Here is a 23,971-nt window from a genome sequence, read left to right as displayed (position 1 = left end):
GATCAAAAAGGCAAAGGCTTTTCGAGTGATGTTGTAATCTTTGTTAATTGAAATTGTTTATTTGAAGGAATAGAAATAGTGAAGCAACTGAAATTATTTACCGGAATTGGAGCTCAAATTTTTACAGTAAAAACAAATTAAAAAGAATTTTGAGCAATATGTGCTTTCATAAAAAAAGCGCATTCTGAGCGAGCTGTAAGGTTAGATAGGAGTATGATAATTGAGTTTCGCAAATATAGATGGGTCACTCGAAGTATTCGGTCTAAACACTTCGGATATGGCATCGATAGTTTTGTTTGAATGTGTTTTGTTACAAAAAAGGGGGAACAATCTTTCATACATGTTTTTTGAACCCCCGGTCCTTTACAATGCCCACTCGGGCACGTCTGCTCCATACTTGCTTCTTACAAATGTCAAAATATCATAAGTGTACCCCAGCTAACATAACAAAAAACCGGTGACTTCTTTCTGCGTGTATTTTTGAATCTCATTGACTTATTTTGAATTGAGATGATTTGTTTCAGGCGGGCAATACGATCAACGCATTTCTGAGTTTCTCAACTCTCATCAACTACATTGTGCCTATCTCTCTTTATGTCACCATGGGTAAGATATTGATGTACCTCAGTTTGTTAGACTTGATTAAAAGTTGATTACGTGTTAATGAATGAAGTGAGTCTGAACTTATTTAGGTCATGTGGTTTTTTTTGCAGGAATAGTTTTTCAAAGTTGCTCGCACGTAACATTGGTTTTTCGCGGTTTGACTTATAATTTGTTTTCAAGTGGAATTCAAATTCTTTCGCTCCAAGGAAGGCAATTTTTGCTCTCCAATGACGAGTGTGGAAACGGCGCAAAATTTTTTAACGTTTTTATCTTCTGAAAATAGCGTAGAAATTGTTGTTTAGATAAGAGGTTTTTGATTTTTGTATGCTTTTCGTTTTTCTTTTTCTAGTGTTTTTAAGAGCAATGAACGTATTTTTTTTGTTTGTTTTTCGGAAAAAGCTTTAAATAATTGTCCAGGCTCAAGCGATAGATAATTAGTGTCAATATACGCAGTGGAGACGTTTATTTTAATCGTGTGGTTTTTTTCGGGAAAATTTTTCAAGTTGTTCACGCTCAAATTTATTTTTTTTTGCGTTGGACTAGATTTCTATGTTCAATTCAAATTCTTTTCCTAAAAGTAACGATCATTACTCTCCAATAACGAAAGTGCAGATGGCGCGAAAAAAATTGAATGAATTTTCCCTTCAAAAGGTAATTTAAGAATTTATTGTTACTTTTTTTATTCCCGGTGGAATAAAAAAGTAACAATTGATCCAGTTTTCTCAAATTGGGACAGTTTTATCAAAAAGGTGTCATCATAAATTTTCTTGAAATAAGAGAGCTTAACGTTTCGTTAAGCTCTCTTGACGATAAGAGAGCTTGAAATAAGAGAGCTTAACGAGCTTAACACATTTCGTTTCTTCAAAACCTTAAAGTTGGAAACTATTAGTTTGACGATTTTCCAACTTGCTGTTTGTTTCACGATGAGTAATGATAATAGATTCATTTGAAAAGATCTGCAGACCATTGATTCTTGTTGATTTTTTCAGAGCTGCAGAAATTCATGGGTGCCAGGTTCTTCGGATGGGACGCACAAATGTATGATAAGGTTTGTTTTTGTTTCTAATACCTCTTTTTTTGTGATTCAAAAATTCATTTTTCAAGTCTTACTCAATGCCTTCAGATTATGTGGCCTTTCGATCTTAACGAAAGTTTTGCGAAACTGGATACCAGTCAATTTTACGTATTTTCTACGAAGAACTGGCCCAATATCATCATCAATTGTGCGTTATAAAATACGAGGCATTTACAAATAAAAGATAACTTCAATTAAAAACTGAAGATATAGCAGGTTTTTAACTAATATTACACTTCAAAAATACGGTATTTAAAAAAGCAAATAGCCATTTCATCTTCGGTTGTTTCTCGCTGAGTTATGATGCTTGTGTTCAGAAAACTGGTCAACATGCCAAAGCCAACACAAGTGACTTGAACGAAGATCTTGGACAGATCCAGTATCTGTTTGCAGATAAGACTGGAACCCTGACTGAAAATGACATGATGTTCCGACAGTGCTCAATAGAGGGTCAACTTTACCACGAGGTGTTGAGCTTTTTCATAAACTTTTTTTGCAATGCGAGATTAAGTGTTTTGTAATTACACCGAAGACTTTAGTCAAGGTGTTATGGTATCGTGTAACGGGTTTTTTTTTTAAATGTTGTCTGTTGTCAAGTGTCGACAAATAACGTCCACAATTATCAATTATCATGTGGGCTGGACTATATCGCGCTATGTCACGTGATTGCGTATGTTTGTTTCTTTATTTGTTCATCTTTATTTATTTAATTATCTGTTCTTCTATTTATTTAATTATGTTTAGTTTGCTTATATTTATTTATAATTTATGTATGTACATATTTATTTTTGTTTATTTTTATCACGTGTTTGTTTATTTATTTAATTATTCTTTCTTTCATTTAGTTTTGCTTTTATTATTTCTGCGTGTGTATTTATTTAATTTATTTATTTTCATTTATTTATATTATGGGTCTGTTTGTTTGGTTATTTGTTCATATATATTTTTTCATGTCTATTTAATTAGTTGTACATTTCACTTTTGCTTTTATTTATTTATTTATTTATTTATGTATTTATTTATGTATTTATTTATGTATTGATTTATTTTTTTATTGCTTATTTATTTATCAGGTGTGTTTTGTTTATTTGTTGATATTTATTTCTATATTTATTTAATTATTCTTTCTTTCATTTAGTTTTGCTTTTATTATTTATGTATGTGTATTTATTTCATTTATTTATTTTCATTTATTCATATTATGGGTCTGTTTGTTTGGTTATTTGTTCATATATATTTTTTCATGTCTATTTAATTATTTGTACATTTCACTTTTGCTTTTATTTATTTATATATTTATTTATGTATTCATTTATGTATTTATTTATTTATTTATGTATTGATTTATTTTTTTATTGCTTATTTATTTATCAGGTGTTTTGTTTATTTGTTGATATTTATTTCTATATTTATTTAATTATTCTTTCTTTCATTTAGTTTTGCTTTTATTATTTATGTATGTGTATTTATTTAATTCATTTACTTTCATTTATTTATATTATGGGTCTGTTTGTTTGGTTATTTGTTCATGAGATATATATTTTTTCATGTTAATTTAATTATTTGTACATTTCAGTTTTGCGTTTATTTATTTATTTATTTATGTATGTATTTATTTATTTATGTATTGATTTATTTTTTTATTGTTTATTTATTTATCAGGTGTGTTTTGTTTATTCGTTGATATTTATTGCTATATTTATTTAATTATTTTCTTTCATTTAGTTTTGCTTTTATTTATTATTCATGTATGTATTTATGTGTTAGTACGATTTTTAGCTCTAGAACTGTTATTCCATGATCTTTGTCAATATAGCAAAAATTTGACGTATACATGTGTTAGTACGATTTATAGCTCTCGAACTGTTATTTCATGATCTTTGCCAATATAGCAAAATTTTGGTGTATACATGTGTTCGTACGATTTTTAGCTCACGAACTGTTATTTCAGGCTCTTTGTCAATATATTAAAATTTTGGTGTATACATGTGTTAGTACGATTTTTAGTTCTAGAAGTGTTTTTTTATGATCTTCGTTGATATATCAAAAATTTAACCTATACATGTGTTAGTACGATTTTTAGTTCTAGAACTGTTATTTCAGGCTCTTTCTCGATATAGCAAAATTTTGGTGTATACATGTATTAGTACGATTTTTTGTTCTAGAACTGTTATTCTTCAATTATTAGTTGTTCAAGTTGTTTGGTTTTTGCTTCAGTTTCTATGCCTTCGGTGTATTGCGCGTAGCGCCTATGTTCAGATACTAGCCTTTTCGCGTGAATATCTTATCTTCTGATTTACTAATTAAAAGTCTTAGTTCTCTATGGACGCAACGTTTTCACTTTTTAAGAGTAATGAACGTAGTGAAGACTCTTTTATAAGTCTTGCTGATTTTCTTGTTTGTTTTTTTTTTTCCGGAAAAAGTCTTAAAATATTGATGCACTTAGGTATAATGCACTTTTCGAGTTCAAAGTGACGTAAATAGCACTCTCCAAATACGAATGTGAAATGGCGCGAAAAAACGTGAACGATATCTAGTTTCGAAAGTGGAATTTAAGATTTTCCAGCCGTATTGATCCAGTTTTCTCAAGTTGGGTTCATGTTATCAAAAAAGCGCCAATCAAAAATTGTTCTAGAAATTCAAAGAGCTTAAAGGGCATCTATGTTTTCTTGAAAATTCGAAAGTTGTGATTTTTTCAGGAAAGTCGGTGTTTTGTAATGTTTACTTGCGTTCATTACTCTTGAATAGCTTACTAAGATAAATTTTCAAAATTTTTGAAAACAATTCGCGCTATGAAAAAACTTGAAATATTTAGTTCATAGCTTGAATAACTTGATCAGAAAAACTGGTTTGTTTTTACGAACCGATTCACTCCATGAAATAACTTGAAATTTTTCAAAAGTTTTATAGCTGGAATAGCTTGCTCTGAAAAACTCCCATTCACTTCTCTGATTCTCGATTTTTACTAACCGATTCGCTTCATGAAATAACTAGAAATTTTTCAAAGTTAAATCGCCTGGATAGCTTCTATGGGCTAATCAGTTCTTTCTATGACATACCTCGAAAATTTTCTAAGTTTCATCGCTTGATTGGCTTGAATAGAAAACTTCAAATTTTCCTATCTTCTGTATTTTGCATAAGAAAAATTATTTTTTTTGCAAACTGGTTAGCTCTATGAAACGATTTGATTTAATTCAGTCTTGTTGCTTTAATTGCTTACTCAGAAAAATTTGAAATTTTAGCAAACTGGTTCGCTCTATGAAAGAGTTGTACTATGTTTCATAGCTTGAATAACTTGCTCAGAAAAACTTATTTGTTTTCACGAACCGATTCGTTCTATGAAATAACTTGAAATAATTCAAAGTTCCTTAGCTTGATTAGCTTGCTCAGAAAAAGTTAAACTTTTTGCAAACCGATACTTTTTAAGAAACAACCTGAAATATTTCCCAGTTTTATCGCTCAATGGCTTCAATATAAAAACTTTTTTTTTTCGCCATCCAATTCTCTTCTTGAAATAACTTCCAAATTTCATGGCTGAAATAGCTTGCTTAGAATTTTTTGCGCAATTTTCATTTGAGTGTTTTCTCTGCGAAAGAATGTGGCCATTGTCGCACGAAATTCAGGAGTTTGATTCTTTCTGGCTGAAGTTTTTGAAATAGTTTTTTTTTTTACAATTTTTGAAGTTTTGTTTTTCATTTTCTTTATCATTTTGGTCTTTAATAGCAAATAACGAATAGAGTTTTTTCTCATCCCCAATTCTTCCTGTAGGATTTTCAGGGTGCCTGGCAGAAAGATTTTAGGCAAAGTTTTCTTATCGTTTCTATCAATTGGTTATGAGAAAAGAATGAACGAAGTTCATGTAGTCCGAACGAATCTTTTTTATGTTTTAGTTAAGTGTTTTCTATCAATTGGTTATGAGAAAAGAATGAACGCAGTTCATGTAGTCCGAACGAATCTTTTTTGTTTTAGTTAAGTGTTTTCTATAACTTTTGCAAAATGATTTTTCTTGATTTTTTTGCACAATTTCATGAACCGAGTTGAAGGTTTTCACTTTTCATTTGAGAAATTTTATTTTGATGTTTGACATATTTTGCATCGCTATATTTTTCATGGCAACCTTTTTGTTTTTGGCTCAACGTGAGTTTATCCAATTTTTGTGTGCTGAGTTGCCGCTCAAACCGGCGATGTGTTTTTGGGCTGGAGTTTTCCTCAAATTGGACATCATGCGACAAAATGTTTATATAGCTTTTCGACTGACTGATTTTCCTTTCATTTTCAGTCTGCTAGTTTGCAATGCTATGTCCGCCTCTGTGTTTTAAATAGTTTTCAACAACTTGTCTTTCTTTTCAATTCTGTAATTGTTTAGGTGGATTCGGTGATGAAACGTAGATCTGAAAGTGGGACTTCCTTCGTAGACATTGATCACGCCGAACAGCAGGTGTTGCAAGACTTCTTCCTCAAACTAGCTCTCTGCCACACCGTTCACGTCAACAGAGGCGTGACCAACTCCAAGTTCAAAGTACAGATGAGGGGAGATAGGGAGGACTGTATTGAGTATCAGGCGTCGTCGCCGGATGAGAAAGCGTTATTAGAAGCTTCATTTAGGTTAGTGTTCTTTGGAAAACGTTTTCGGCATTTTATGAACCACCGAATATCAAAAAAACCTTGTGTTTAATTGTTCCTATCCGGATTTCGTTGCATTATACTCTTCAAATCACTCTGAGTTTTGCGGACTTTTGGATAGGATAATTTTTTCTGACTCCAATAATAATATTTCGGGTTTCTACGGTCTGCAAATGAGATTGGTCTTGCACTGCCAAGAATTACACTTTGAACTCATCTGTGTTTCCTACTTGATCGATATGACATAGTGCTATCTCAGATGTTTCAAAGAGTCCATTCATTTCAATTATGTGTAATTTTATCCATTATTTATACAAACTAAGGCGTTGTTTGGCAAGTTTTGATGTATCTTTGATATTTAAAAAAAAAATCATTTTATGATCATAGATTTGAGCTTAATGCTATATCTACTTATTGTTTTGTTCTAGACAACGGGTTGCTTTCCTGGGTCTGTTCTCTGGGAACGAGATGAGAATTCTTTTAGCTGAGAGAGAAGAAGTATGCTACAAGCTGCACCATGTCCTAGAATTCGACTCTACCAGGAAACGCATGAGCGTAGTCATTGAGAACTCAAAAGGTACTGTTTTATTACAGTATAGTTTTTTTAGAGCATAGAGTGATAGTACAAGGCCACGTTTTTTTTCAACCTAAGTTGCAAACATTGGTGCTACTTTGGGTGGCTGCATTATTCTCATAAAAATGGTGGAAAAACCGATGGAGCGACCTGCCATTCCTCTGTGTGCCGCATGTTCCGCTCGTCTCTTTTCACCGTACCCGACCGCCTTCGAAACTTTCAGTGGGGGATTTTTGACCCATTTTCTCAGATTTTCTGTACATTTTCTCAAAACTTACCCTACCAAATCTGAGATAAAGACTTTAGTCACCAGAACATGTTTTGAAGATCTCCCCTGCATAAGCTGCTGTAAATTAGCTTTGAAGAAAAAGAGTAGTGGCCTTACAAAATGTCCACATTATCTTCTTGGAAACTGTTCTTCTTTTTGAGAATTGAGAATTACGAGGCCAAATGTGAGATTAAGGCTGAAATCTAAAAGCAAGTTGATGGGGTATCCCCTGCATAAGCGGATGCTGCCAATTGTGGAAAGCAATCAGCTACAGATTTAAGAATTGTCCAATATTTGACCTGTTCAGCCATTTTTCGGACTTGTGCCAATTCTAAAATTAGGAAATAATCGAATTGAAATGTCTTAATGATCTCGCCTGCAGAAGCGTTTTCTCCGTAATTACGACTGGGAATCAGCTATTGATTTGATAAGTGTCCAGTTTTTAGCATTTTGTTATTTTTTTGAAATTACGCATTTCCTTTCGTATATAAACATTGCTGGTAGGTCAGTAAATCGGGTCTAGGACTAAATCCCCCAGGATAAAATCCCACCGGATATAATCCCCCAGGACTAAATCCCCCGTAGACCAAATCCCCCTAGGACAAAATCCCCCTAGGACAAAATCCCCCAGTTTCTAGTTTAAAATCCCCCACATTCGAAATCAACAAAACAGCGACACTAAAACTTGAATTAAACGATGAAAGATAATTAACAGAAAAGAAGTAGATAGATTAAAGACTAAAAACTAAAAGGACAAGTTAACAGCTATGGCTTTAAGATAATCCAACTCTTTGTAGTTAGCGGCAGAGCATAAAATTCTCTTAATCCTCCCAAAGTTATCCTCTTTCCTTGTATGGACTTTCTTGCCGAGCTGCATTTGGGCAAAACTGAAAGATTGCAGTGATTGCTGCCTCTGAATTGCCTCAATGAACTTCCAAATGTCAGGATTTGACATTTGGAGCATGGATTCGAATCCACGGTGGAATCCTTCAAGTGCATTGTTTGTTCTGGGGAGGTCGTCAATGGTCCTAGTAAACGTTCCACATATCCATGTCGAATCGCGATTTCCGTCTCGTCGAGTTTCGCATTTCTTTGCCTACAAAGGGTCCTCAAAATAATTCTTGATGTCATCAGGAATGTGGCAAGTTACCAGTATTTGTTTATACCAGGCTTCTACATGTAAGGGTGGGGCAAACGCAAGAGCAGCTAAAAGACGTATAGCTAGGTTAAAGTCTTTGTCCTCGCGATACTGAACTGCATAACCGAACAGAGTATCTTTCTGTAAATGGCTTGCGAGAAGTGAAAGAAACAACCTTTGATTTCTGTGTCTGGAAAGTTGTCACCCACAGAGTTGATGCAAGTCATTTCAAAGTCCATCATGATTGAACTGGGGGGGGGGGGGACGATATCTGCTTTCAAGTTTGACCAGAAAGCGTTTTACGTTTCTTGACGTTTATCGGGTAGCAGGGCATAGATACACAGAAAAGTTGTTCCATCTACGAAGCAGTGGACAGTGTATACTTGGTAGAAGTTATCAGGGCAGCTTTTAAAGGTTCCATCGATGAACCAGTTTCCATATGAGTTTAAGATTTCGATATTCTTGTTGGTTGCGAACACCAAATAACGTTTACCGGTTTCCGGAACTGTCGAATCTTCCAGAAGAAAATCGTCTCCATTCATGGTTTGCATGTATTGAACAGGCAATTCAAAATCGAATCCTGTTAAGATCGGTGGCTGGCTACGGTTTTCATGTCGGATTCTTCTTATCCTTCGTTTGAGGAGAGGAACCACCGGCATCTTCGATGAGCATTTTGGTGTGGCTTTCGCCAGGGCATTTAACAGCACCTTTTGTGTCGAAGAGTCGGTGCAGGCCGCTGCGTCCGCTTTGATTTGCTCGTTAATGGTATACGTTTCCATTAAGGCATAGTCTGGGCCATATGTGTGCTCATGTGGCGACGATTTGAGGAATTCGCAATTTGAAGTCCATATGCTTGCCTTACATTGTTTCTTTGATCGCCGCAACTCGCACTCCCACTGAATAGAATTGACTAACTCTCTTTTCTTATAGTAAGCGTAGTTATTGTGAAGCGCTTTCTGGCCCCCTTTGTTGCTTTACACAAATTTGACTTTATTATTTTCCATTGTAATTGTTTTGAATGAGTCGGTAGTTAACAAAATGCACGTGTTTTACAAACTGAACAAAATTTTGCGTCAAGAGGCAAACGTTTAATTGCTAATGGGGGGATTAAATTGCGACCACGCAAATTGGTATCACACCTGGTACACTGCACTAATCGTTTTGCTGGGACTATAGCGGGTGTTAATTTGTTTATCAGTCAACATAAATTAACGTTAATTTAAGTTCAAAATCATGTTCAAAATTTCGGACTCCCCAAAATCAACAGTCCGTGATCCTAGAGGTCTGAAATTTTGACACAATAAAGAGGATGGTTTTCTAGGAATCGGGGACTTCCTTTCACATCATCCCGCACCCCCACTTTAGTGGAAGCGCGGGATTTTTTACCCCTAGGTGTAAATTTAACAGACCTTTACATTGATTGCACAAAATGTCATATTTGGGATTCGAACTCACGCTGAAGGAATCAACATTGTTTTCCATTCACTTGTCGTACTGACTGTGCCACGTGGCTTATTAATTTTTGCAATCGAAGCTCATTCTTATAGGAAGTCAACTGAATGCTGGAATCTTAAAGTTGCTAAAAAGTCACGTCAAAATGGCGATGTATGTATAAATGGAAGTCAGTTCAAAATGGAATCAATAGAAACATGAAATTATATAATGTGTACAGTTTGATTTCCATTATAGTGAATAAAATATGGGGGATTTTGTCTTAGGGGGATTTGGTCCTCTGGGGGATTTAGTCCTGGGGCATTATATCCGGTGGGATTTTATCCTGGGTGATTTTATCCTGGGGGATTTAGTCCGCGAGCGCAGTAAATCAATGTAACAAAACCGAGTGTAATGGAAATTGTAGCTGCTTAATTGGTAGCTAATTTTGGATAATTTTCAAGCAATGTCAGGGGTTATATTTCGGCCCATTGGAAAAGTTTTTCAAGGCTTTTTCCCCTCATTTCACTTCAGTTTTTCGTTTTTTAGACCTACTTTTTACTTGTGTTTTGAAGATCAGCTTCGTCTCATGTAAAATCTATGTTGCTTTTGTATGGTGTGATGTTATATTTGGACATCGCTGTGTCGAGCGCTTCTGCATTTTTCGACGTGGAAAAAATAAGCTTTTTATTTTTTTTGTTGTTGTCCATGCGGACTGACTAGAACTTCGCCATGTATGTAATTTATGAATCATGTTAAAATTTTGAAGCTACGGGGAACAAAATTGGTCAACTAAAGTGCATATCAACATTCCTGAGATTTCCAAATCTTGAGATTTGAGTTGTTCGATGACATGTATTTTTTTAACATTTGGCACACGCTTAAGTCAGCTGAAAATAGTTAATATTGTATTCTAGGTGAAATGACACTACTTTGTAAGGGCGCTGAAACCGCAGTACTGAATAGATGTATAGCCGGACCAAGAGACACTGTGCTTCATCACGTGAACATGTACGCCGAAGAAGGTCTTCGGACACTAGTGATAGCCGAGAAGAAACTAAGCCGAGCACAGTTCGAAGACATCAACAGCTGCCTGAACAAAGCGAAGACAGCATTAGAAGATAGGGAGAAGTTGCTGGAAGTGGCTTTTGATCATATAGAGACAGGTCTGACGTGTATAGGTGCTACGGCTGTGGAGGACCAGTTGCAGGACCAAGTTCCAGAAACGATAGAGTACCTGAGACATGCAGGAATCAAAGTAAATTATAGGCAGATATATTAGAAAGTTGTATATACAAAATTAGGGCTGTTTCATTAGATGTGATCCCGAATATGGGGTTTAGGAAATTAGACGACTAGCAAATTAGACGATCAGAAAATAACTGCATGTCACAATTGTATAATTTAAGCAATTCAAAAAAGTTTTAGACTTCGATTTAATGTTGTGCGAATTGTGTTGTGAGAACTGTGGTTTGATCAGTTCTGTGATAATATACTTTTTTTGTTTGTGAAACTTCATTCTAAACATAAATTTTGTTGGCCCAGTTCTTATTGTCTAAATTAACAAAGTCATCGACTAAATTCAATTATTTTACGGTTGTCTAATTTGCTTGTCTAATTTTCTAGTCCTCAACCCAAATATTTCGGACCAGAAAACTTAATTGATTTTTGGCTGAATTATCATTTATTCTTTTATATTTAAGGAATCAGGACTAAGAAGTACAGTTCTGTACGATAAAACTAACTAAACAGAGCAAACTATCTAAAAAGAACTTGAATGAAGGTTTGGGGATTCAGAACACTGAGATATATCTGAAGACCTCTGTTTCAACATCCAGATTTTTTCTCCAAATAAGTCATATGCCTTTTAAGTGTTGAGGAAAGGCATAACCAAATTGAATTTTTTGTGAGAATTTTTGCTTGCGTTCAAATTTGTTTCTTAAGTGTGTTCTGATTTTTTTTTAGTTTTCCGAAATTGAGTAATTTTTTACAAAAAAAGTCTCATAAAACGCTTGAGTTTGAGATTCGAAGAGCATTTTGCTCATAAGTTTCTAAGAGCCAATGAAAATAATGAAGACTCTTTTAAAGGTCGTGATGATTCTATCACTTTTTTTCAGGAAAAAATCTTTGAATTTATTCACTCTCAAATTTGATTTTTCGGGGCAGGCTGGCCACTTGGTCTATAATTTTTTGGAAGTCTATATTTTCTAGAGACCATGTAAAAGTCACTATTTACAACAAAGCTTTCTATTTTTTAATATTTTTAAAGGGTCCCCTCTTTGCACTGTTTTGAGATATCCGTTTTCGGTGACGGACCCTGAAATTTTTCTAAAGGCGCCTTTGGCGCCAATATATACTAATATTGAGGGGTGAGCGGGCGCCGAAAAAACGCATTTTTTTATTCAAACTTATGCCTGCGGCGAAGAAATTTTGGCCAAAACAGGGACTTTTTAGTGCTTTGGCAGAGCTTGAAAAATTAATTTGGTCGACCTAAGAAAAAGTCGACAAAAAATTTCGAAAATTGTCATAGTCACCTGAGGTCTATATATTTTTGAGAAAAAGTGGCCAGCTTGTTTCGGGGTTTGATTTCTTTTTAAGTTCAGGTCATTTCTGTTTTTAAAATGAAAGCAAAATCCGTTCGAGAAAGTGTTAAGGTCACGAAAAAAGGGTTTCGAAAGTATATTTTCAAGATACCACCAGAATAAAAAGTTTACCTATTGATCTAGTTTTTTTTCAAATTGGAAGATTTTTTTATCAAAAAAGTGTGAATCATAAGTTTTTTAAATCATATGTTTTTAAATTCCGTATGCCATATGTTTTCTCTTTGAAGTTTTTTTCAAAAATTAAGTTGGTTTTTTGTTTTGCATTCATTTTGACTCAGTTCCGACTGTCTATGGCTGTCTTATTTAGTTTTTTATAGCTGAGTTTTTAATCATACTAAAAAATGTTTATGAATGATTTTGCCACGCATGATGTCAACTGGAAGAAGGTTTAGTAAGCTAAATATGTGTTTGGATCTCATTGCTAGCCGACTGGCAATTTTCCCACTTTTTCATACAACTAAGTTGTTTTACGCCCAAGGTACATTTAAGAACCATTTAATGGTCGAATTCCGCTTCTAAAAATGATTTTTCGTTTTCAGGTGTGGATTCTGACAGGTGACAAGATAGAGACTGCACGTAACATCAGCTACTCCTGCCGACATTTCAAAAGGGGAATGAGGGAATTGTCTCTGTTGTATCAAGACGATGAAGCCAACTGCAGGGAGGCCCTTGAACAGATCAATAACATGTGAGTGTGCTTTCTAGTTCATGTCACCGTTTTACATTAATGGTGACTTTGAGTCTGTCGGCGATGTTGCCCATTTTTGATTCGTGTCTTGTTTCTCTCTAGCACTGCGGAGGCTGAAGACAGAGGAGAGAAGTTAGCGATAGTCGTGGATGGCCAGTCCCTCGCCCAGACTCTGAAGGACAAAGTGAACAAGGACCTGTTCCTCGCAATAGCACTCAGATGTGACGCAGTGCTCTGCTGCAGACTATCTCCTCTGCAGAAGAGTGAAGTAAGCTATGTGTTTTAAGCTTTTGCTCACTGATATTCAAATTTGATGAAATCAAAATATGGATACCTCATTTTTTAGAATGACCCGAAGAAAGAGTTTCGGGCTGGGCTGATTACACTAGCAAAGCTTGTGTTATAGTATGAACTATCTTTTTTTCCGACCGAAGTCACAAATATTGTTGCGACGCAAATATTTTTGCGATAAAATGTGTTCATTTTTAAAGTATTTTATTTTGATCAATAACCAGCTATTAAGTACAGCCAATGCTAAAGATATTAACACAGACTATTATTGTGCCGACTTTCGTAACGAAAGTAACAGAATATTTGTGCTCGGGGTGGTTTTTTCTTCAGACAAATTTCGACTTTTTAACCAGCCATTTTGACCGGATTTTTTAAATATAATTCAAAAAGTATTTGTTGCCTTGAGCTCAAGTTTGGAAAGATATTTCACCTGTGATCCTTTTTGTAAAGTTATGGGGGTTTAAAATTTGGGACAATTAACGCGCGATATATTTCGCGCTATTAATGCTTAAGCGGAGATTTAATCCGTCATTGAAATCGTTCCAAGTTGGTTGAAGCAAGCTTAATTGCCATAACTGATTTGTTTCTAGGAGCGAAATTTATCACTTCGTTTTTGTGATATGGCGTGCGGGGATGATTTCACAAAAAAAAGTCTCAAATTAAAAAAAATATATATTTTATATTTATTACATTTAATTTTTTATGTTCATACTGCTCCATAGACTGCTCTATAACTCGAGGCATGTTAGTTGGTAAATTTATTTTTTTTGCGATAAAATGTGTTCATTTTTAAAGTATTTTATTTTGATCAATAACCAGCTATTAAGTACAGCCAATGCTAAAGATATTAACACAGGCTATTATTGTGCCGACTTTCGTAACGAAAGTAACAGAATATTTGTGCTCGGGGTGGTTTTTTCTTCAGACAAATTTCGACTTTTTAACCAGCCATTTTGACCGGATTTTTTAAATATAATTCAAAAAGTATTTGTTGCCTTGAGCTCAAGTTTGGAAAGATATTTCACCTGTGATCCTTTTTGTAAAGTTATGGGGGCTTAAAATTTGGGACAATTAACGCGCGATGTATTTCGCGCTATTAATGCTTAAGCGGAGATTTAATCCGTCATTGAAATCGTTCCAAGTTGGTTGAAGCAAGCTTAATTGCCATAACTGATTTGTTTCTAGGAGCGAAATTTATCACTTCGTTTTTGTGATATGGCGTGCGGGGATGATTTCACAAAAAAAAGTCTCAAATTAAAAAAATATATATTTTATATTTATTACATTTAATTTTTTATGTTCATACTGCTCCATAGACTGCTCTATAACTCGAGGCATGTTAGTTGGTAAGATTATTTTTTTTGCAAGTTGACTGAAACTGCTAATGCGTCATAATTGGCGTGTGTCACTTACGAAAGTTTGTAGACTCAAAGTTTTACTCATTCAGTTTTTCCCAGTAGCGTTATCGGTTATTTTTTTTTTGCTTCTGCTTGTGTGTTCAAATTTTTGAAAAAGTACTGGCGTCCCCCGAAAATGGGCTTTCAGATATCAGGTTATTTTGTCGACAATTGATCTGTGTATCAAGTCATTGAGATTTGTTATTTAAATTTATATTCGGGGGCTGTTCTCACGATGGAGAGACCGAATGATTGAAAATTTTCAACCAATCCGAATCAGTATAAGTTCCTACCCGCTGAATGGTTTTTGCACTGAACCGAAGTCAGAATTCGCACAGCATGAAATATAGCTTGCCTTTTCAATAATTGTATGTATTATTTTCCATAATTTTTTTAAATTTACTTGCTAAGAAAAATTTTGTTTTAATTTTGCAAAGCGTTTGTGATATGGCAATGATTCAAAAACCATGTATCTTCAATCTGCTCATTTTCTAATCTGTCAATATTCTTTTTATTGGCCTGAAATTGTTTGCTATATGGTGTTTTTCGTGATTTCTTTGAGATGTTTGAATACTCAATACTAATTGGCTGAAATTATTGGAAATTAAATTTTCAACATTCGGTCCCTTCAGCATGAGAGACGCCTCCTTCATATTCCTCTGGGCATTACAAAATTAAATCTTTTTGTACAAATTCATAGAACTAAATCAATTAAGTCCATTGATTACAGCCTATCTAAGAGCATCAACAGGTAGAAGACCCTGCGTTTTCGCCCCTAAAGATCTTTTAACAGACGCAATGCTCTTTACGCAGTGTTTAATTGAACTCAACGTTTTAATTTTGTCGAGTGTAAAATTTGAAAAAAATTATCTGGGCTCAGTGGTTAAGCGAATGCCAAGAATGTTCTAGATTTCGAGGTTTCATGAAAAAAAAGTCACAAATTAAAAAAATGTAATAGCTTATCGTTTTCGAAGTTTCATCACTTCAGTAGCTTGCTTGAAAGACTATATTTGTGATGCGAAGCAATCTAAGCTATGAAAAAAACTGACATACTTAGTTCCGTCATTTTAGTTGCTTGCTTGACTAAGTTTTACTTTCTCGCAACGCAATCCAAACTATGAAAACAACTTTGAAATATTTTAAACTTCTATTGCTTCAATAGCTTGTTTAGCAAAACTTCTTTTTTCTTGCAAGCCGAATTGCTCAATGAAAACATTGAAATTTTGTAAAATTTCATCACTCAAACTTCTTCCTTAGAAAAGTTTAAACTTTTAGCCTCCGATTCTTTCTATGAATTAATTTGAATTTTTTCGAAGCTTCATCGCTTTGATAGCTTACTTAGAAAATTTTAATTAATGCTAACCGATTTGGTCTATAGAATAACTTGGAATACTTCCAATTTTTATCACTTCATTAGTTTTCGTGAATAGCTTCAGATTTTTTTTGCGAAACCCTCCGAGCTATAAAATATAAGCTTCCATTTATTTCAAGTTTTCATTGCTTTATTAGTTTGCTTAGAAAATGTTTATTTTTCTCGAGCCGATTCGCTCTTTGAAATGATTTAAATTGCTTCAAAGTTTCGTCGCTTTAATAGCTTACTTAGTAGATATTCTTTGCGAATTTCAAATTCTGAATCATTCGAATGGTTTGCTCAGAAAAGATTTGAGGATTTGTTCAAGCCGAAATACCTTGAAGTATTTAAGAGTAGCATCGCTTGAATGCATAGCTTGCCTCATAAAAACTTCTTCGCAAACCGATTTGCGTTATATAATAACTCAATTTATTCAAGTTTCATCGCTTGCATGGGTTGCTCAGTACAATGAACTTTTTGCGAACCGCTTGATTAATGGAGACAGGCTTGCTGGTATACTTAAATTTTTTTCAAAATTTTTGGCCACCGCTTTTTTGGGATGGCTCTGGCATGTGATGTAAATACTCTGGTTCAAATTATAGTATTTTTGTTGGTGATGCAAGATTGACTATCAGCTCTAATGACTATCTAAAATTGTCTTTTCAGGTAGTGGGTATGGTGCGTCATTCACCGGACAAGCCGGTGACTCTGGCCATCGGGGATGGGGCCAATGATGTGAGCATGATCCAGGAGGCACATGTGGGCATCGGAGTAATGGGGAAGGAGGGAACACAGGTATTTGACGAAAACATCGAGAATACATTTCAAAGTTTCTTTTCCCAAAATTTAACAAGCACCAAGGCACGTCTTTACTGCGAATTGATAATATTGAGATTAATTGAATCCTAGGTCTCGAATCTCAATTTAATTCATATTCGAAATGAATTGGAGAAGAAAATGATTCATATTTTCATTTTTGTGCGCTTCAAATTTTGCCGCATGCTCTTGGTTTTTTCTACTTGTATCAATGACGATTTTTTGTTGTGTTTCAGGCTGTGCGTTGCAGTGACTATGCCATCGCTCGCTTCTGTTTCCTCCAGAGGGCATTGCTGGTCCATGGTCACTGGTACTACAACCGAATCTCCATCTTAGTGCTATACTTCTTCTATAAGGTACACACGCACCCACTCTTTGCATTAAAAAGTGTCAATTTCTCCTGAACCATGACTCAGGTTCTTATTATAACCTTAAATTATGTTTTACTAATTAATTTGAAACTGTAACCTCGTGTTCGTAAAAAATACAAGGAGTTAGATGAACCAAAGTTTTTTTTACATCCATTCAAATTTTGATGGAAACATGATAAACTTGATGTAAAAACGTTCGATAATGTTCAAGGTTTCTTTGCAGCGACTTGATGTGATCGTTAAACCTGATGTGGTTGTTTAGAATGTGGCCTTCATGAACTGTCAGTTACTGTACCAGTTCTACTGTGCTTTCTCCGGTCAAACTCTCTTCCATTCCTTCCTACTAACCTTCTTCAACGTACTCTTCACCTCCGCCCCAATCCTCTTGTTCGGAATCATGGAGCAGAATGTCCCCTCTGAGAAACTCCTCAAGTACCCATCATTCTACAAAGACATATCGCAGAATAAAATGCTACAATGGCCCCCATTTCTTCTATGGATGTTCTACTGTGTATGGCACGCAGCTGTGGCCTTCTATGGGTGTTATCTAGTCATGCCAGATGTGGATAACACTATGTTTGGGCTGGCTGTGTATCATGTTCTGATTGCGACCTTGAACGTGAAGTTGTGTCTGCATACGAGACTCTGGGGTGTAGGATACGTGGTTGCACTGGTGTTCACAATTATCGTCTACTATCTAGTCACTGGAGTCTATAGTGCACATTATTGGTCAGTATGATATCGTTTTTTTCCTGCAGTAATCATTTGTCCGAAAAAGATTGTAGTAATGAGTAGACTGATCTGAAGAGAAATCAATGGACAGGCGTAGAGCCTGATAGATGACATTTCGAGTTGCAACTCTGTTTATTTGTTCTCCAGCTTGTAGGGTTGGTATAATTTTTAAGTCGAATTTTCTTATGATGGTTGAAAAATGGGGAGGAACTTGGTTTTGGGTTGTGTTTAAGTTCTTTTTTTTGGTTTTTAAGCAAATACAGGTGCCACAAATAATCTTGAAATTGAATATCTTTATTATTGTGGAATTTTTTCTTCGGGTTTGTTTTTCTAATTTTTTCCCATGCAAATTCAGGCACCACAAATAATCATCAGAATCGGTCGGTTGATATATCGTATTAAAGCCCGTCAGTTGTGATTCGAACTTCATTCGAACTTCATCGAGCGAGTAAAGCGAGCGAGTTGGTCTTATATATAAAAGGCTGATAATAGTCTAATTCTTATAACTCAAGTTAAACCATGAAGATTTAGTTTTACTCCAGTAAAAGTACTTCTAAAATTTTCTTAGCGCCTTCTTCAAAATTAATCAAAAATTGTTTTTGATATTTTATTTTTATTCAAGAAAAACTGGTGTTGAATATAACAATTGAGTATTTTTTTTTCGAATATGCTTCCGTTTTGGGCTTTCGATCAGATCCTCTAATCACACCACGAATAAAAAGCGACTCCATTCCTAAGAAAAACTGTTGTTATTCGATGCCACAGTAACCGACTATTCTTGTCATTACTCGAGCGGAGCGTAGTGTGATAGTACGATGCAACGTTTGGTGCCACTTTTGAATCAGTTGGCTGTATTAGCATTTTAATAACACGAACTTTGACATTTGATTAGTAATAAGTTGATGCTTTTTAAGATTCGTTGAGCGTAGTTCAGACTCTTATATAACTCGCGAGATTTTTGAAGTGCATAATTTATACGCAATTTTGGTTAATACATTCTAATTTATTACATCAAAGTTAGTGTGGTTGCCTTTAGCTTCTGCGTTTTAGTGCATTTTATAGCTCCTGATTCTCTGCCGCCTTCTCGCTCGTGTTTGCAAAGTTGCAGCTTCGCCTCTGTGTTATTGTTATTTTTTATAAAAACGAGGTGTTTGTTTTTTTCGTGTTACGTCAACCAGAGAAAATGTCGACTTAGAGAGTAAATTAACACGAACAAAGAACTTTTTTTTGATATTCCGGAGGGTAACGGTTCGAAATTTTAGAAATTTTATCGAAACGTTACCCTCCGGGTTTTGAATCTTTACCTGGGGTTGTCAAAAATAAGTGCTCGCAATGAACTTCCATTTAATTAATAATTGTTAGATTTTTGACATTGCAATCGTTTATTGCAAATTTCTGATAATTGCAGTGTCATTGGAAAGAACAAAGTAGATCTATAAACTAAAAGCTTACCACATTAGTTGAGGTTTGATTTTGGACAAGATTAAAATGTTTGTGTTAGTAATTGCGATTGAAATATTTTGCTCTGAAATGACTGCTCTGTCGATGAAATCCGGTGAAGTGCTTCTTCGTACCCTACTTTTTGCTCCCAAAAATAAGATCTAAGAAACTATTCCGTTAAGTTTGCATCATATAATCCAGAGAATCGGTCATTCTGGGCTACTCTATCTACGAATGCTGTAATTTTTGAATGCTCTATCTAGTCTCTTCATCTTTCGCAGGTATCTGTTCCAAGAGTCCTACGTGTTCTACTGGCTCTTTTTTGATCTGATCAGGATGCCAGCTCTGTGGGCCGCCATGCCCATCATATTCCTGATTACTTTCACCCCAGATCTGGTTGCCAAAGTTGTCTCACTTGCGCGAGAGAGGAAGACTCCAGTGAATTGGCCAGGAGCGCTCGTAAGTGAACAGTCATGTTAACTACTTAATAAGAAAAGGTAAAACCAACCTTTTATTTCAGGTAAGCTGCCCATATGCATGTATTTTGACGGTATAAGTTATCCAGGCGCGGATCTAGGAATTTCTCGAGGGGGGGGGGGATTTTTGAAAAAAAAATGAAATTTTTCTCGACCTTTTTTTTAGGTCGACCAAATTGATTTTCTGAGCTCTCCCAAATCATTATCAAGGCACTATATTGACCAAATTTTCTGCGCCGCAGAAACTTTTTCTTGACCAACAGTTATTATGAAAATTTATGGGATCGGGCTGTTTTATTATTATTTTTATTACTTTTTCAGATTTTTTTGAGACGCTTTGGAATTTTTTTTCACTTCTACAAGATTGTTTTTCTCAAAAACTACTACGATTTTTAAAAAAGGGTACCAATGGGAAGTCCGCCAACTGCTCTGTGTGCCTGCATAGTTACTGAGTTTCTTTTTACCTTTCAGCCTTCGAAAAACTACCCTACCAAATCTGAGATTTTGGGTTCAGTGGGTAGAAAAGATTGAAAAAGCTCACTTGCATAAGCAGCGGTGCCCGAATTTTTGACACAAAAAATTATGGCCTTCAGAAATCAAATTTTCTATTTTTTGACCGTTTTTTGAAACTCTTTGAATTTTCTCGAAAACTACCCTCCAAAATTTTGGTTTCAATGGCTAGAACGGGTTGTGGAAAGCCCACTAAATAAGCGGTTGCGCCCAAATTTTTTCACACAAAAAGTTATGACCCTCGTAAAAGTCAATGTTTTGATTTCTTGTCCGTTTAGTTAAACTTTTGACTTCTCGAAAACAACTCAATCTGATATCAAAGGTTGAATCAAGGCAACAGGTTGTAAGAATCCTCCGTGTATAAACTGCTCAGCTATAAAGTTTGAACAAGAAACATGATTCTGGAAAATTCCAAAATTAAAATTTTTTAACTCATTTTTTAACAGAGCAACAACTAAGAGGTTTTGGTTGAAGCCCAATTTTCAAATTTTTGAAATTACCTATTTCATCCCCCATCTGAACAACAAAATAAAAAATTATCAAACAGGTACCTCCAGCTTTACTTGGGCCTCTAGTTTCCATTTTCAATAATGTTGGATGCAAGGACAAATTGAGTGGAAGCCAATTGAAACGGCTGCCCTTGAAGAATATTTAAAACCTAGGGAGCCGGATTCACTGTCTTTCATTAATGTTACATGAGAGCATCACGTAATTTTCTACTTCTTTAATTTTTTAGAGCCGAATTCGGAAAAAGCAGGTTGTGCCTAGCAGCGCAGACAACATTAGATCAGCACGTACTGGTAGCCCTTCGAAAACTCATCATGGAATGCAGAAACGAGAGAGCGACCTCAGCGGATCAAGTTTCGACAACGAGCTGTATCTGCAGAACAGAACACGACAACCATCGATTATTTCGACAGGCTACGACATCGACGAAACAGGTCGCAAAACGACAGTCTTGAAGGGCTCGGTTGAACCAGCGCTGCAGTATGCGAAGGTGAATTCGGGCTCAAACTCAACGTCTTCGGCCCAGATTGGAAACACACAGGAGATGAGTCAGAGATTCTCTATGGGAGAGCGGACTTCGTTGGCACCAGTCGGTGGAGGGGACAACGAAAGTACAGAAGAGCACTTCACTGTAATTTTGATTTGTTTTGTTTTGTTTTCTATGCCGAAATGGGGAATCACGTTCGTTTTGACCAATCGAATTAATTCATTTTTTTCCATACTGTAGTCAGATTTAATGAAAACCTGGCCAAAAAATGTTTCAATTTTTTTACAACTTGCCCAATTTAGATGACGAATCAGACTATATATTTAGTGGCCTAAATATTGCGTATTCCAATTGGTTAACTAAATATTCCAATTGGTTGCATAATAGCTTGGTTCAAATAAGAAGTTTGTTTGAAATTTCAGTCTTCCCGGATTGATTCAGCTGCTACTGGTGGCGAAAACGCCTCAAGAACTGGTAAATGTGTATAAGTAGAAATTTGATGCGTATCTGCGTGCAATGAACAATCAAACCATTTTTTCACGTAATCATTGTGAGTGTTGGTTGTGTGATTTTATTATATGTCTAAAAAGCATGATTTCCTCAAAAGAATGCAAATAGGCGATTTCGTGTGCTCGAACTCATGAACTCTGTAATATTGTCAAGCTATTTCTCATCCATTGTTATGGTTTAAGCCAATGTAATGTTACAGAAGTAAGTCATTTAAGAAAGTTAATTTTTGAAAAAAAAGGAATGCCAGTAATTTTAATCGGTCAATACTATCACAATTTCCTGTTCTAAAGTACATTTTTTCAACATACAGTGTAAAAAAAAGAACCAAAGAGTCTTGCACTTTCCATTAGATGAAGATCTCAGAATAATTTGTGACATAAACATGATCTTTTAACAAAAATGAAATGAAATTTTGCTGTGTGCCTTTAGCCATATTGATCTCTCCAATGATGAAAAAGTAAGTGGTGATAAAAAACGCGCTAGTTTCATTCAACGCAAATCATTTCTCATTTTAAATGGTACCGTCTTTGAACATAATTTTGTTGCCATTAAAATAAATATTAGTTACAGCCTGTCAGAAACCGGATTCGTCGGCGTGGAGTTTTTATTTATTCATCAGACATATCCTTTTCATATCTGCTATCGATACATCAGATCATGTTTTACCAGTACCAGTAACAGATTCTAGTCAGCTTTGGCTTATCAGTAATCAAAATAAGTAATAGCTAAATTATTGGTTACAATTTCCTAATTTTTCAAATATTCAAAAGTAGTTGTTTTTGTCTTTAATGAACCTAAGTAATGTTTAGATGAATGCCTCTCGACTGTCGAGTGACTACCTGGGCCAGGAACACGACCTGGCAGATGCTGCCAACCAATCATCTTCCACTCTCTGGCTTGTAAGTCTGCTATGACGTAACCGCCATTGTTACGCAACCCACATATTACGCAATCTTTCCTTCTCTCGTCACAAACTTCAAGCCAACTCTACTGACTGATTGACCTAATTAAAATGGTTTTCTTTTCTCCCAGTACTAAAAAAACTGAATCGTTGTCTTTGATATTCATGAACAATATCCGAACTAACCATTAAATGTGCTTGACTTGATGTGTTTCTATTTAACTGGAGTTTGGTTAGAAAGAAACGTTTTAGGGTTTATCAAATGGCTGCTTAATCACATATCGATTTATGTATACCATTTCCAAACTTCTGACTAAAATTTTTTAATCGATTAGCAATACAAACACGGTCCCTAAAAACACAAGCGTTAAAGTTAAAAGCAAAATTTCTGTCAGTCGACATAATTTTTTGATCTATTTAATTACATTAGATTCGATAGTGAAAGTTCATAATTGTGAAAGGTTATAGTTTCGTGTTAAAGTGTACATATAAAGTTCTATTTTTGTGAAATTTGTAAGATTTTATTAATTTGTGTTTTCTTCATTCAACTCTATCACACTAGATCTTTACTTCAATGTTTAAATGCAATACATATTTCGCAATATTATTTTAGTATGTTTGATTTGGGAATTTCAATTAAATCATTTAAGCGTTGAAAGCGCAGATATTTTTAAGTGTAAAATAACGAAAAAGTTTTCACTTATTCCGAAATCTGTTTTTTTCCGAAATCTGTTCACGCTCAAGTTTGATTTTCGGCGGATTGACTTTGATTTCTCAAGTTCAGTTTTTTTTCTTCGTAAAAAGAAAGGCAAACTCGACTTTCGACCAGCAAAAATAACAGTCACAAAAAATGTAAATGACTTTTCATTTAGAAAACGGACTTAAATTTTCTGGATTTGCTGCTGAAGATCCAGTTTCTTCTTAATGAGATTGCTTCGTGAAACAGGCGAATCATAAATATTTTTTCGACATACAAACATGTTAAACTTGATATAGTTTTTTGAAAAATGTTGTTCTTTTACACTCTCCAACCATCTGTTGGCTATGTTCTATTTTTCAGTGCTGTTCAATGTGTAAATAATGTGCATAATATTCATTGGTCTGTTCCTAACAAAACTGTTTTAAACTCAATCTTCTTTCTACAATTAGATTAGGCTTAGCTTCCTTGTTTCTAGTCTT

General features: G+C 34.9%; 1 protein-coding gene across 4 annotated transcripts in view; it reads left to right on the top strand.

Moving 5' to 3' along the window:
- The window catches only part of LOC134851682 (phospholipid-transporting ATPase IF-like), a 69,556-nt gene that overhangs the window by 9,327 nt on the left and 36,258 nt on the right, over positions 1–23,971 (top strand). The window contains exons 8-23 of one of the 4 annotated variants that reach the window (XM_063867870.1): positions 525–606; positions 1,593–1,651; positions 1,996–2,145; positions 6,045–6,283; positions 6,730–6,878; positions 10,630–10,970; positions 12,855–13,003; positions 13,106–13,271; positions 16,709–16,837; positions 17,095–17,214; positions 17,492–17,958; positions 19,683–19,860; positions 21,124–21,525; positions 21,804–21,855; positions 22,321–22,348; positions 22,701–22,797. In XM_063867870.1, coding sequence (XP_063723940.1) covers positions 525–606; positions 1,593–1,651; positions 1,996–2,145; positions 6,045–6,283; positions 6,730–6,878; positions 10,630–10,970; positions 12,855–13,003; positions 13,106–13,271; positions 16,709–16,837; positions 17,095–17,214; positions 17,492–17,958; positions 19,683–19,860; positions 21,124–21,525; positions 21,804–21,855; positions 22,321–22,348; positions 22,701–22,704 — 2,715 coding nt within the window. In that variant the 3' untranslated portion in view covers positions 22,705–22,797. Of the gene's footprint in view, positions 1–524; positions 607–1,592; positions 1,652–1,995; positions 2,146–6,044; positions 6,284–6,729; positions 6,879–10,629; positions 10,971–12,854; positions 13,004–13,105; positions 13,272–16,708; positions 16,838–17,094; positions 17,215–17,491; positions 17,959–19,682; positions 19,861–21,123; positions 21,526–21,803; positions 21,856–22,320; positions 22,349–22,700; positions 23,407–23,971 lie in introns of those variants that run through there. The other 3 variants (XR_010164250.1, XM_063867871.1, XM_063867869.1) reach the window with 3 other exon arrangements.

The sequence above is a fragment of the Symsagittifera roscoffensis genome, chromosome 7 (genome assembly GCF_963678635.1).
Source record: "Symsagittifera roscoffensis chromosome 7, txSymRosc1.1, whole genome shotgun sequence".
Lineage (NCBI taxonomy): Eukaryota > Metazoa > Xenacoelomorpha > Acoela > Convolutidae > Symsagittifera > Symsagittifera roscoffensis.
Note: the sequence above shows the minus strand (reverse complement) of the source record. Positions and strands in the feature narration are given on the sequence as shown.